The sequence below is a fragment of the Globicephala melas genome, chromosome 13 (assembly GCF_963455315.2).
Source record: "Globicephala melas chromosome 13, mGloMel1.2, whole genome shotgun sequence".
Lineage (NCBI taxonomy): Eukaryota > Metazoa > Chordata > Mammalia > Artiodactyla > Delphinidae > Globicephala > Globicephala melas.
The window spans coordinates 88296649-88311121 of record NC_083326.1 but is presented as its reverse complement, the minus strand read 5'-3'; the positions used below and the strand labels follow the sequence as shown (position 1 = coordinate 88311121).

The following is a 14473-nucleotide window of genomic DNA, read 5'->3' as shown; positions in this document are numbered from 1 at the left end:
GTGAGGCATTACATCCTGGGTGGGGGGGAATAAAGGCAAAACAGGGGACTTTTCAGCTCCCTCCTCCCACAGGACCCCCGTCAACAAGGAGACAGTAGTCCTGACTCTGCACCTAGAGGCTCAGGGCCCTGCCGTCCTCCGGAAGAATGAAAGAAGCAGGAGAGACACCGCCGGAGCTCTGATGCTGCCTGCGGGAGGTCTGTGGTCCCCAGGCTCAGCCCCGCTCCATGCCAGTCCCCTCCCTACTCCTCTCTGATGAGGCTCCTCGCTGCCAGGACATCCCAGGCGGGTGCTGGTGCTCACATCACCGTGGCCTCGGTCAGGCCGGGTGCCTCGGGCTGGGTGCTCCGAGCTCAGTACTTGGGCTGGGAGGTGTCTGACCACCCCCCAGCTCCATGAGGAGGGGGGTCCTCACCCACGTCACAGGCAGGGAAGCCAACGCTTAGAGCGGGCCCTTGCTCAAGGTCATGCGGTGTGTTGGGGGAGGGACTGAGTGCCTAGCTGACCGGGAAGCAGAGTGGGGCCGCTGCTGGCCACACCCCAGTGATGCGGACACAGCCACACACAGGAGGTACTCATCAGAAGCTGCCTAAGTGACATGTACGCTTGGAGATCCTGGAGGAAAGAACCTGCTTCCCGATGGTGAATCAAGCCCTCGCCAGCACCGGACTAAATGCCGGCCTGGCCTGTCTGCGATACGCCCACCAGGACCACAAATACAGCTCAGAGCGGGGGCATTTCACCAGCCCCAGGGCCGCCCTGTAATTAGGCTCCTGCGCCCCTCCCTGGCAGCTAGAGTCTGAGGGTGTGGCAGCCACTGGTGGGTCCTCTAACCATCAGCCAGACTGGACATGGGCCCTGAGAGATGGAGAAGGGGCTCCTATGAAGGCGGGACACCACCCCCTTCCCAGCCCCGCACTGCAGCTCCAGCCTCAGGAAGGCGTGGTGTGCCCCAGCCGTGCCCTTCCTTTCCCACCAGCGGCTAGATTTAGAAATGCCCAGAAGAGCCTGGAGTTTGCTTCAGGACACGGACCCCTCTGAGTCAGAGACCACAAACGCCAGTGCCTCCGGAGAGGCAGCTTATATAAATCCAGGAGGCCAGCCGGGAGTGTGCATACATGCTGGACAAGGGAAACTATCCTTCCAGAAAGAGGCATCTTTATCGCCCTTCCTTTTCCAACAGCTCCTCTTAGTGTGTATGTCACTTTCCCAGCGGAGAAGAGAACAAGAAGCATTTTACTGTCTTCCTAAAAGCAGAGTAATGAGAACATATTGATGAATGGGTTAGGGTGAGGGAGGTGATAGGGAGTGGTGGGGACTGTGGAGAACTGCAGTGCACACCCCCACCTGCAGGGAGCAGGGCTGCTCCGCCAGGAGTGGAAGCTGTGTGTGGCCAGATCTTCTTCTTTTTAAGAAAACCAGAAATACAAAATTTTAGATAATATCTCTGAGTTTTGAAATGTTGACAAATGGCAAAATGGCCATCATTTTAAAAAGTCTACAAACAACAAATGCTGGAGAGGGTGTGGAGAAAAAGGAACCCTCGTACACTGTTGGTGGGAATGGAAATTGATACAGCCACTATGGAGAACAGTATGGAGGGTCCTGAAAAAACTAAAAATAGAACTACCATACGACCCAGCAATCCCACTACTGGGCATATATCTGGAGAAGATTATAATTTGAAAAGATACGTGCACCCCAGTGTTCACTGCAGCACTGTTTATAATGGCTAGGACAAGTCAGACAGAGAAAGACAAATACCATGTGATATCACTCATATGTGGAATCTAAAATATTATACAAATGAACTTGTCTATGAAACAGAAACAGAGACCTAGAGAACAGACTTGTGGTTGCCAAGGGGGAGGGGGTGGGGGAGGGATGGAGTGGGAGGTTGGGATTAGTGGATGCAAACTATTATATCTCGAATGGATAAACAACAAGGTCCTACTGTAGAGCACAGGGAACTATATTTAATATCCTGTGATAAACCGTAATGGAAAAGAATATGAAAAAGAATGTGAATCACTTTGCTATATAGCAGAAAGTAACACAACGTTGTAAAATGTTATTTTGTCCAATAAAATAAATTAAAAAAAATTAAATATTGACTAAAGGACTAACTGAAACACGTCCACCGGCCAAAGTCAGCCTGCAGACCACAGGCTGTGACTCTGTCTCAGGAAACAGTTCCTTCCCTGTGGCTGCCAGGCCCCCGGCCCCAGGCTCCCTGACTGATGGGAAGGTGAAGGGGCCCCTGTGGTCCAGCCTTCCCAGGTGCACCTGTCCTGGCACACTGCTCCTGCCGCCTCCCAGGACAGACGTCCAGGCCCAAGCTGCTGTCAAGGAGCCCTTGAGGGAGCCAGGGGGCAGTCCCTGATCCTGCCTGCTCTGACTTCCCTTCCTACCTATAAACTCCACTCATAAGGCAGCCACTGCGGTTACTGCTGCTTCAACAAGAAACCCGGGGTGATACCCGCCTGCCCCCTGCCCCGGATCCTGCCTGGAGCAGAGCCCACCAGAGCATCTGGGCAGCGGGAGCCTCTGTTCCTCGGTCCCCGGCGGCCGCTGCTGGTCGGTCCTCAGAGATGAGCGAGGTTCTAGCGCCCGCCGGCCTCCTCTTGTGCACCTTTGGTCCCTGTGCCTGGGAGTCAGGGTTACCGACTAAACCCGCATGCACTGGGCTTTCGGGCATGCAGGGGGAGCGCTCCTGCATTTCTCCAAGCTGCTCTCCCGTGTGGAGCCGACTACCTCATGCACACACTTGTTCAGCCGGCCGCTGCCGCACGCCAGACGCTGGGCACCGGGAAGGAGCCAGGAGCAGTGTGCTCTCAGACGTCAGCAACGGCCTCCCCAAGCTGCGAACTGTATTCTTCTCTCATCTGAGGTCATTCCACACAAATGCATCACCAGGGGCGTAACACACAGGCGGGGGGCTCAGTCCAGTCTCTCCCCACCCTTGTTTGACTCACTCGGGGAGGCGGGGGTCCAAGGGCCCCGAGGCGGAAGCTGGGTGGGAGGGGAGCCAGGAGAGACGGGCAGGGAGAAGCAACGCGGGCTCGGAGGAGAGAGCCTGCCCGGGAGCCCAGGAAGGCGCGGGCTCGACACGCCATCTGGGAGGTAAAGGCGTTCGTGCCGTTTGCATTAATTCTCCAAAAGTCCCACGGATCTGGCATCTACCTGTGATAACTGCCTTGTTGCTTTTTTTAACGTTCATGAAAACATTCATTTTTAGCACAGCTAATTTTAACCCATTTTCAAATCGACCTTTCCTGGCGATGAGTAGATATGATTTGCTTCCATGAACACACCCACTGACTGTGTCTAAATTTGGTGTTGCCACTGAGTGGTGGCAGATCTGTAATCACAGATGCTCTGTGACCCCAGTCGTCCGGCCTCCTAGACCGAGCCGCCTCTCCTGCCCCCTCTCCCACCGACAGGCACAAGCACAGCTTCCTGCTGAGCGTTTGCCCCTCTGCCCACTCCCACTGCCCAACAGGCCCACCCACGTCACAGAGGAAACTGGGTTTAGTCCTCGGTGGGTAAAGGGTCCAACCCGGGGCGTGACCACCAGCCTGAGCTTTGCACAGGAGGGCAGAGCTCAAGTCCGGACTCTGCCCCCAGGTGACCTTGGGGAAGTCCCCCAACCCTCATCTGCGAGGCCCACATGGCGAGGCCAGAAGGAGGGAAGAGACCCCAAAACGGTGCCTTTCCTGTGTTCACTGTCACCAGCAGGCACTCTGCTCTGTGACCCCCAGGACCACAGCCCACCTCCAGTGACCCCAGAGCTGCCACGCCTGCAGACAGAGCACCTGCCCTTCTTCTGGCTCTCGGTCTGCCTGCAGCTCACTGTAGAACAAGTCTCGCTTCCTGCGTCCCTGGAACTGCTCTCCCAAGAGGCAGTCTCACCACTGTCCTCTGCATCTTACTTCCTGGAGGGCCATCTGTCCCACTCCCCCCTTCAGACCCCCAGCCGAGGTCCCACCACCTGCTACAGAGCACACGTCTGGAATCAGACTAACCCTAACTCGCCCTTCAAATCTGTAACCACCGGCCCAGCCACTTTCACGGGACTTTGACAGACAAGGTGCCTGACTCTAGGGTCTATTCAGAGAGAGGTCTGGGGCCAGCAGTGCCTGGGCACCGCCTGGGCCCTGTGAGCAGGGAACCACCCAGACCTGAGGAACCCAGATCAGCATTTTCACAAGACCCGACGGTCCCTGAGCACATGGGGTTCAGGCTGCTGGGCTGTGGACATCCGACTGGCCCAGGCCACGGATACACCTCTCACACGTGGCCTAGAAGCGATAACTGATGACACTTCTAAAAATCAAGAGATTTTGCACAAAACCCATCTCCAGCTTTTCTCAGTCAGAGGGGGCAGCTCCAGTCCGCATGCGCAGCGTCTGCCCCGTCAGCAGGGCAGGGGCTCTCAGTGCACCACACCCACACCCTCCGCGATGGCCTCCACCCCCGTCGCTCCGGCGGCCTCTCGGCACCCCGGGCATTTGGGTCTGAAGCTCCCTGGCTCCCTGGCTCCCTGTGTCCTGGGAGCTGCACCAGCCTCCTTGCCGTTCGTGCTCAGGCCTCACACCCACGGCCCCTCTGCCCGGACGCCCTTCCATCTGCGTCTGCATGGCTCCCCCGCACCCCCCGGGGTCTCTACCCGTCGCCCCCCGCCCAGAAGGCGCTGCGGGGCCACCTCTGTCTTCCGGCCTGCCCCTCCCACGTTTGCCCTCACAGGCCGCGTCTCCACCCGCACTCAAGACCTTGAGCACTGCATTTTCCCAGAATAACGCCTGAAAAGCCTAGGGGTCACCTGGAACTCAACAATTCACTGATGGATGGACGAGAGACCACAGGCTGGGCCACCCCGCCCTCTGGGCTTCATTTTCTCCACTCGTCAAGGAGGGGGCTTGGTCACAGGACCCCTCAGACCTCCGGGCGCTACTGACCAAGGCTCTGCGTGGCGGCAGGGCGGTGCCTTTGCCGGGGGCTAATGTGAGCGGCTGGACTCTCCCCTGTGACACCAGAAGGTTGCAGACTGAGCCACAAGGGCCGAGGCCCGGGCAGGAGGGAGGAGAAGGGGGCCTGGGTGGAGGACAGAGGCGGAGGATGAGCCTCACAGAGGCCGTGCTTCTCATCTGCCAGGGCCTGATGTGCCAGGAGATATGAGTGGTGTCAGGACCCGTGGACTAGGATAAGCAAGGGTGGCAGAGGAAGCAACTGAGTGGACGGGCCAGCAGAGCGGACGTCTCGTGCAGTCAGGGGAGCTGATGCTCAGGCCTCACGAACAGGGGCTTACTCTCCCGACTTCAATGCACTCTGCTATGTTGTCATCTTACTTCATTCTTCTTTAAATCACTAGCAACGGCCCACCGCACTGAGCTCCCCGGCTACCGACGGCTCACAACCCAGCGTGCGCCCCGACTTAGGATCAGAGAGCTGCAGGTCAACGAGAGAAAGGTGTTTTTTTCTGTTTTTTTGGCTGCGTCGGGTCTTAGTTTCGGCATGCGGGATCTTTCGTTGCGGCGCACGGGCTTCTCTCTAGTTGTGCCGTGTGGGTTTTCTCTCTCTGGTTGTGGCGCGCGGGCTCCAGAGTGCGTGGCTCTGTAGTTTGCAGCACGCGGTCTCTTTTGCTGAGGTGCGCAAGATCAGTAGTTGTGGCTCCGTGGCAGGTGGGATCTCAGTTCCCTGACCGGGGAGGGAGCCCGCATCCCCTGCACTGGAAGCCGATCCGCCAGGGAAGCCCCGAGAAAGGGCTTTGACCGAGCACGTGCGAGGGAGGGAAACGAAAAGGGAGGAGGTGGCAGTCACTCAACTGCCCCCGAAAGGTCACACCTTCAAGAAAACGCTCCCACCGGGACTGTTTGTGGGGGGTCACAGCTGCCTGGACAACAGGTGCGCTGGGCGGACAGGTGGGCTTGCACCCCTCAAGTCTACGACAGAACTGCCTGCTCTGAAACTAAAAGCTGGGCTTCATTTCACGCGTCCTCAGTTTTCCCAGGAGTAACCTAGCAACTCCTGGCGACTCCGTCTGATGGCGTTGCTACGAAGCCTGCTCACCCCACCCTCGCTTGAAGCTTCCTCACGAGCAGAGCAGAGGGGGTCATCTGTTCAGATCGACAGTGTTGCGTGTGTCCGTGCGGGGAGTTCGCGGGATGGGGGGCGGACCAGCCCCCATGTCCTCCTAGGGATCGCCAGGAACTCCTCTCCGGAGTCCCCATAAGTAACCCACAGTCTGCTTGTAAAATCCGTGATACGCTTTGCAACGGAAAGAGCGCCCTGCTCACCACCTTCCACCCGCAATACGCCAACCTCATCAGCCCTCCTGCCCTCTGCACTCGCTGTTCTCAGCCTGGAATATTCCTCTCCCAGGCCTTCTAGAGACAAGACTCTGCTGGCCATTCAAATGTCACTTCCTCGGAGACAACCCCCCAGATCACAGTCCCCGAAGGCGTCCCCCCTCCCCACCTGCCGTCTCCTCCATCGCCCCCTCCAAGGTTCTTCCTACCCTTACTGCTCTTTGAACGTACTGATTTACCCCTCATTTGTTTATGCTCTGTCTTTCCCACTCGAATATAACCTACTCCAAAGCAGAAACGCATGGTTTTTCTTGTTTACAAATGAACCTCTGGGCCTGGCGATACACCCGACAGGTATCTGTCGAATGATGGTGGATAAGGAACCAACCCTTAGGTAAATACTGCTTGCAGTCTGGGTGTTGCTATAAGAACCACACCTTCCCTAACAAAACCGATGCAATCACGGCGCTCATCAAATACTTCCTGACGCCCAGTGTGTGCAGTGCCTGGGCTACAACACTCAGGAGAACAGAGTCCGTTCATAAACAGACAGACCCTGCGAGTGGATGTACCCTGAGAGGGCGGGGCCGCGTGATGGGTGGCGGGTTTGCCAGAGCAGGTCATACAGCAACGGAGACTCAGCCGGCCCGGGGCATCTTATTGCCCGTCAGCCGCCACCTCCCTCCCCTCAGGCACACGGGAGTGGGGAGGTCAGAGCATCCTCCTGACAAGTGGCCGGTGCGCCGAGCGGCTGGAGGACTCAGCTCCACTGACACAGGAGGGGAAAGCCCCTGCCCAGCTGCAGCGCCACTGCCTCAGGTGAGAGCTCTGGCCCAGCATCACCACAGATCTTCAAGAGCAGCAGAAATTCACAGTCGTAAAAAACCTCAGTCTCCAAAACCAGTGTGGAATGAAACCAAACGTGTCTCCAGGTGCCCGAGCCGCCCTGCATCTTAGGAGATCCTAGGAGAAGCCCCGTCGACTCCCTGCTCTCCCACCCCCGCCAGGAGATTCAGTTTTCGCCGTGGGCCTCAGAAGCCAAGGAAGTCGTCACGCTCAGGTGTCAGGGACTGAGCACGGTTCAGAGGATCCTACCACGGGGCGTCTGCATTTTTGTAAGTTATTTATTTATTTTTGGCTGCATTGGGTGTTCGTTGCTGCACGCGGGCTTCCTCTAGTTGCGGCGAGCGGGGGCTACTCTTCGTTGAGGTGCGTGGGTTTCTCATTGCGATGGCTTCTCTTATTGCGGAGCACGGGCTCTAGGTGCTCAGGCTTCAGGAGTTGCGGCACGCGGGCTCAGTAGTTGTGGCTCGAGGGCTCAGTAGTTGTGGCTCGCGGGCTCTAGAGCGCAGGCCTCAGTAGTTGTGGCTCGCAGGCTCAGTAGCTCTGCGGCACGTGGGATCTTCCTGGACCAGGGCTCGAACCCGTGTCCCCTGCATTGGCAGGTGGGTTCTTAACCACTGCGCCACCAGGGAAGCCCCACATCTGCATTTTTAAAGATCACTCTGTCTTCTCTTACAAGCTAGGCCTCCCTTGGACCACAGAAGTTAATCTCTAGTTCTTAGTGCTGACCAAGCCTAGTAGGCAATAAAGATTAAATATTCTGAAGCAGAGAAACCCAACCAGGAGGGGCCTCTTCCATCCTTAACCTGAGGATAGACGTCCTGGCCCCGTTTGGAGAGAAGGACGCAGCGGGTGGTCGGAAATCCCCTCCCCCACCTCAGGGCTCACTCCCGCTGGGGCTGGAAGTCAGGTCCCTCAGAAACAGGTCCAGGGCCCCATCTGCAGCCCAGGGTCTCCTGTCTCACAGTAGAAATGCTCCGAGGACACGGTGTGGCCACCCTGGACATAGGTGCAGCTGTATGCCACCACTGGTGACACTTTCTCTGGACATCCAGGCACACTGCTTATAGCCGAGGACCTCACTCTGCTGGACACGCCCATGGCACAGGGAGGGTCTCACAGCCCAGTGACCAAAGACAGGAAACGCGGCCATGACCACCTCCTGGGCGGCACGTGCATCCTCGAGAGGGACCCAGGGTCTGCTCAGGTGCTGGCTGAGGAAACCTGGAGCACAGGAGCTTCTGCAAAGAAGCAGAGCCTCGTGGGGGTCCCCAACCACCGGGCCTCCCTACCTGTGCAGGCTCCCGTCTGCCCTGCTGCGGCTGAAGCCCCCGGCGCTGACGACGAAGACCTGCCACCTGGCCCCCACTGCAGGCTGACGGAGAGGGGGCACCTCTTCGCAGTCCAAGAGCCCCTCCCCGCCTGGCGCTTACCTCCAGCGGGACCACCTGCATCAGGATGGCGAAGTTGGTGAGGTGTGTGCAGCGGCAGACAGAGTAGCTGAGGTTCCCCTCGGCGAGAGCGCAGCCCTGGTTCGACCAGATGCCTTCTCCGGAGCTGAGGACACAGGAGGAACCGTCAGTGGGAAGCAAAGCCCACCCTTGGCCCGTGGGCTGACAGCGTCCTCACCACCAGGCTGAGGAGGCTAGCGTGTTTCTGGCGTTGATCAGGGCCCACGAAACAGCCCCTCTTTCCTCCCGGGAGGGGAAAGCGGCATAACCACTCTGGCCCCATCGCTTTGCAAAACACCTGGTCCAGCAGCCAATAAACATGGAGTGTCTACTGGCCATCTGTATGTCTTCTTTGGAGAAATGTCTATGTAGCTTTTCTGACCATTTTTTGATTGTTGTTGTTGTTGTTACGAGTTGTATGGGCCCTTTGTATGTTTTGGAAATTAAGCCCTCATCAGTTGCATCATTTGCAAATGTTCTCTCCCATTCCGTAGGTTGTCTTTTCATTTTGTTGATGGTTTCCTTTGCTGGCATATACCCAGACAAAACTATAATTCAGAAAGATCCATGCATCCCAAGTTCACAGCAGCACTGTTCACAGTAGCCAAGACATGGAAGTAACCTAAGTGTCCAGCGACAGAGGAATGGATAAGGAAGATGTGGCACGTATATACAATGGAATATTACTCAGCCACAAAAAAGAATGAAATAATGCCATTTGCAGCAACATGGATGCAACTAGAGATTATCATACTAAGCGAAGTTAAGTCAGAAAGACAGAGACCAATACCATATATCACTTATATGTGGAATCTAAAATACAACACAAATGAACATATCTATGAAACAGAAACAGACTCACAGACCTAGAGGACAGACTTGTGGTTGCCAAGGGGGAGGGGAGTTGGGGGATTGGGAGTTTGGGATTAGTGGATGCAAGCTATTATATATAGAATGGATAAACAACAATGCCCTACTGTATAGCACAGGGAACTATATTCAGTATCTTGTGACAAAACATAATGGAAAAGAATATATATATCTATAACTGAATCACTTTGCTGTACAGAAGAAATTAACACAACATTGTAAATCAACGGTACTTCAATAAAATCTAGAAAGCGTGAAGTGCGCGGGTCCTGCAACCCAGCAATCCCACTTCTAGAGAATTCCGAGCTCTGTGCACAGGGATGCGTCTGGGGTATTTACTGAATGATGCGTGACACTAGAGAACATTTTAAAGTTCCCTAATGTCCACCTCGGGGACCTGGATAAAATTTGGTGGGGTGTATACATCAGTCAGAAGCAGCATGTATCCATACGGATAAAACACAGAAACTTCATATACAACGTTGAATGCAATAGTAATGATGCAAGGGCGTGACACGCAAGAAGATCGTATGTTTTCTATGAACATAACCATAAATTATAGATAAATTATTGAGAAAACTCCCCACAGAGAGGGCAAGAGACCAGGATAAGATGTAAAAGTCTTTTACATATTTACTTTTTTATAATTTTTTAAAGGATAATGTTTTGACGTATTACTTGCTTTATTTCTTAAAGTATAAACCTAGACAAAAATGACATGAAGCAAAAATGCACAAACGTTAACCGTGGTTCACTCTTGTGGTGAGAATATGAGCGACTACAATTTTCTTCCCTGTATCTCTCTATAGTTTCAAATTCACAGAAAGGACGCTTAAATGGTTCTTCCCAGAAATTGCAACTTTGAGTGATCAGCAAAGACAAATCTTTGCTTCGGCCAAAGGCAGGGGCCCCTGGGGAAAGCTTTCATAAAGCTGGAGAAATTTAAAGGCTCTAGTTTCTCTTTGCTGTACATTCCGTTTTCACGGCAATGTCAGCCGTGGATGAGAAAGGTGGCCGTCCCAGAGGGATGATGGATAAACACAGTCCTGCCGCGCTCCTGCAGTGTTCTGTGAACAAAGCACACGCTAGCGGCATCTTTATTTTCATCCCTGAGGCAGAGGGTGTCCCTGTGAGGATGCTGTGCGATTGTAGCGCTCGGTGAGCTTGGGCAGCGTGGAACCCGAGGGAGAGGTGGGAAGGGTCGTCTGGAGAAGGCTGAGGGGTGGCGCTGAACCTGAGGGCCGAGGCTCGGGGACAGCGGCTTCAGAGGCAGCGTTTGTGATGAGTGAGGTGGGGAGCATTTAGCAGAGACCAGAGAGCACAGCCAGCACCACTCGAACCTACCAGTTTTCAGGAGCAACCCCCCAGTAACATCAGGATCAAAGGGCCTTAAAGATGGGCACGTCCTGCCCCACCCTGCCACCTGTTAGGGCTAACCTGTCCCCGGCCCTCGAGAACCAGCGACACCGGCTGCTGGGCTGCATGTGACCTTTGTCCATGGAAGGTATGAAGGCCACACTTGAATTAGAGGGTGACCTGAGAAGTAGCGGGCACGCATTCAGGGAGCGTGGTCCTAGGATGGAGCGACCCCTCTGCTGGCGCCAAGGGTGACTGCGAAGTAAAAGCCGTGCAAGTCACGTTTTCCCAAATGGAGCCACGAAGCCGTGACGATGTCTTCACTAACCAGGGGAGCTGAGCCCCGCGGGGCATCACCTCTGTGTGCGTGTAGAGATCCACATCCCAGGGAACCCGTGGAAACAAGAAGCCTGGTTCCCCGACTTGTGAGTAAGTAAATCTGCCATGACAGCCGGCCAAGAGACAGCAAAGAACAGGAAAGCGCGCCCCGCCCTGTGGCCGCGGAAGTCGGCGTCTGAGCAGGAAACTGTGCTCTCACGCGCATAAATGGAGCGTGTGTGTATAAAGATGAAAAAGTACTACACATCGGTGAGAGGAGATGCGGGCGGAGCGCGAAATAAGGACGGGGGTGATGCAAGAAACATGGGCCTAAACAACAGCATATATTTCCCAAGAACATAAATATAAAACATGCATAAATGATCAAAAATACACACAAAAACCTCCCCACTGTGGCTACTACAGGCAAGAGGAGAGATCAGGGTAAGATCTAAAGGTCCAACGGGACATATGCTCTTCTTATAATGCTTTCTTTTTTAAGAGAATAATGTTTTGATATATTGCTTCTATCATTTGTTAGAGTGTAAGTCTAGGGAAAAAAAGCGACCCAGAATTCTAAGCTCAGTGAGAATATCTTTCAAAAATAAAAGTCCGCTGAACTTCCTGCCAGCAGACTCACACTACAAGAAAAGTTACAGGAATATACCAGACGGAAACGAAATAGCTGGAGATGGAAAAAACGAAGGGAAATATGCAGTTATTATTTTCTTGATCTGAATTGCTTTAGAGGATAACTAACTTTCTAAAGCACAAATCCTAGCAATGTATTGTGCGTTTCTGGCATCTGTAGAGGTAAAATGTACAACAAGAATAGTGCAAAGGATGGGCAAGAAGAATTGTGAAAAGATTGTTGTAATGTCTCAGAATACATGTGTGGTGGTATAAAATATTATTGGAAGGTAGACACGGATGAATTAAAGATATATACTCTAAGCCCCAGGGCAACCACTACAAAAAATTAAAAGGGAGTATACACCAGAGGTCAATAGGAGAGATAAAATGGTACCAAAAATACACACAAATACACACTAGGGGGGTGGGATAGGGAGGGTGGGCGGGAGACGCAATGGGGAGGAGATATGGGGATATATGTATACATATAGCTGGTTCACTTTGTTACACAGCAGAAACTAACACACCATTGCAAAGCAATTATACTCCAGTAAAGATGTTAAAAAAAAAATACACACAAAAATCCAACTGGAGTAAGAAAAAGAGAGTATAAGAAGCAACAAAATAAAAGTAGATCATAACCTGGACAGGCGTGTGACCGAGCATGGACACCCTGGGCCCCCTCCCACCCCTCCTCTGCTCCCTTCTCGCCCCGGGACCCTCCCGCGCAGATAGTACCTGAAGTCCAGGAAGGCGCAATACAGGAAGATCCGGTTGCTCTCATTGGTAGCCTCGATGTACTGCCTTTGAGTCTGAAATGACAGAGGATGGACACGCCTCATGATCCAGCCGGAGAAGCCGAGCTGCCAACACTGAGGTGAGAGCCGCACCCTCACAGCCCACAGGACCCCACAGGGCTGGCAACACACAAAGCCCTTGACCTCCCGTCGCAACCCTTGTGGTCGGAAAGGGCGGGTCACCCGGCCCCATCTCTCTCCCGGCTCTCCTTTGCCAGGGCTGCCGCCTCAGGGCCTTTGCACTTGCTGTGTCCTCCCTCTAGAAAGCTCTCCCCCAAGACAACGCCGTGGCTCCCACCCTCCCGGCCTTCTCCTCAGGAGACCCTGCCGGCTCACTCAAAACAATACCAACCTGCCCATTCCTCTTACCGCGTTTTTTCATAGCACAGATCTCCATGCAGCACGTTATGTATTTACTTATTTATTTGTGGGCTGTCTTCCTCTCTAGAGCACGCACACAGTGAGCTATCTCGTTTACTGCTGTATCCCTGGTGCCTACCCTAGTGTCTGGCACGCAGCAGGCGCTTACTAAGTATTTATTGAACCAATGGACAAAAGAACGAATAAGTGAACAGTTCCATCAATGACCCTGTTCCTAGGATTCTCGCTCGTCCCTGGGCTTTTCCGGGATGCCAGCTCAGGGCACCTGGCAGCAGCTGCTCTGCCCTCAACGAGATGCAGAGACTCGTCCAGGAATCTTGCCAGGGAGCTTGGGAAGCCAGCGGCACCACAGGAGACTGGGCTCAATGGTATCTAATCGACTCCCAATCAATAGTTCAAGAACCTCTTATCTGATGTCCCCGGACACGCAACCACCGGGCTGGGCTGCAGGAGAACGTGTGGGTCAGAAACCGATAGGGGCATCCTCTCGCTGAGCACCCACTGGTTCAGGAGACAGGGGCCTGGTACTCAGGGAGCTGAGCTTACCTGAGCCTCAAACCCTATAAGGAAGCTCAGGGAGCAACACAACCAAAGGCTCAAGAAAGTCCACGGGAGAAACCCTAAGAAGGTTCAGCCTCCCTTTTCCTCACCCTGTTTTTAGGCTGCGGCCGAGACGCCTGACCTCATCCACATGCCACCTGGGCCACCCCGGCTGGCACCCCATCCCACGTTCAATGCTGAGGACGGTTTTCAAAGAGTGGTCCTCACAGCAGCCTCAGCATCACCCCAGGCCACCCCTGGGCCCCAGCACAGAATCAGAAACTCTGGGGGTGAGGACGGCCTCTGGATTTTCACAAGTCCTTCAGGTGACGCACCTGAACCTGAGAACCACTAGAAGCCGGACAGAGGCTGCCTATTCTGCCCCCTCCTCGTGTCTCAGCCTGCTGTGACCCTGCTCAGTCCCAGACAGCCCTGAGGCTGCAGCCATTCAGAGCCACAGAAGGTCATTAGCAGAGGAACTGCAGTGTGCGATGTGCAAACCCCACAAAATCGAAAATACACGTAAGAAGCTGCTGGTGACCCCTGCCCAGTCTCAGCGAGGCTTCCTGGGCCCCGGGCAGGACCAGACCCTCCAGGACTGCTATGTGCCGTTTTTTCCCCTTTTTTTCTCCCTCTACCCCTATATTGCCCCTCCCCGCCCACTTCCCTCTCCCCACTGGTAACCGCTAGTTTGTTCTCTGTATCTGTGACTCTGTTTCTTCTTTGTTGTATTCACTAGTTTGTTGTATTTTTTAGATTCCGTATATAAGTGACATCAGACAGTATGTGTCTTTCTCTGTCTGACTTATTTCACTTAGCACAATGCCCTCCAAGTCCATCCATGTTATTGCAAATGGCAAAATTTCATTCTTTTTTATGGCTGAGTAGTATTCCATTGTATATATGGAACACATCTTCCTTATCCATTCATCTTTTGATGGACGCTTAGGTTACTTCCATACCTTGACGATCGTAA

At 54.1% G+C, this 14473-nt stretch overlaps 1 protein-coding gene across 2 annotated transcripts in view; it reads right to left on the bottom strand.

Moving 5' to 3' along the window:
• The window catches only part of ADGRD1 (adhesion G protein-coupled receptor D1), a 161306-nt gene that overhangs the window by 39599 nt on the left and 107234 nt on the right, over positions 1-14473 (bottom strand). For both annotated transcript variants that reach the window (XR_009566367.1, XM_030859944.2), the window contains exons 15-16: positions 12518-12591; positions 8585-8708 (exon numbers count right to left, since the gene is read on the bottom strand). Coding sequence is in view for 1 of the 2 variants with exons in the window: in XM_030859944.2 (XP_030715804.2) it covers positions 8585-8708; positions 12518-12591 (198 nt within the window). In the remaining variant the exon portion in view is untranslated. The remainder of the gene's footprint in view (positions 1-8584; positions 8709-12517; positions 12592-14473) is intronic.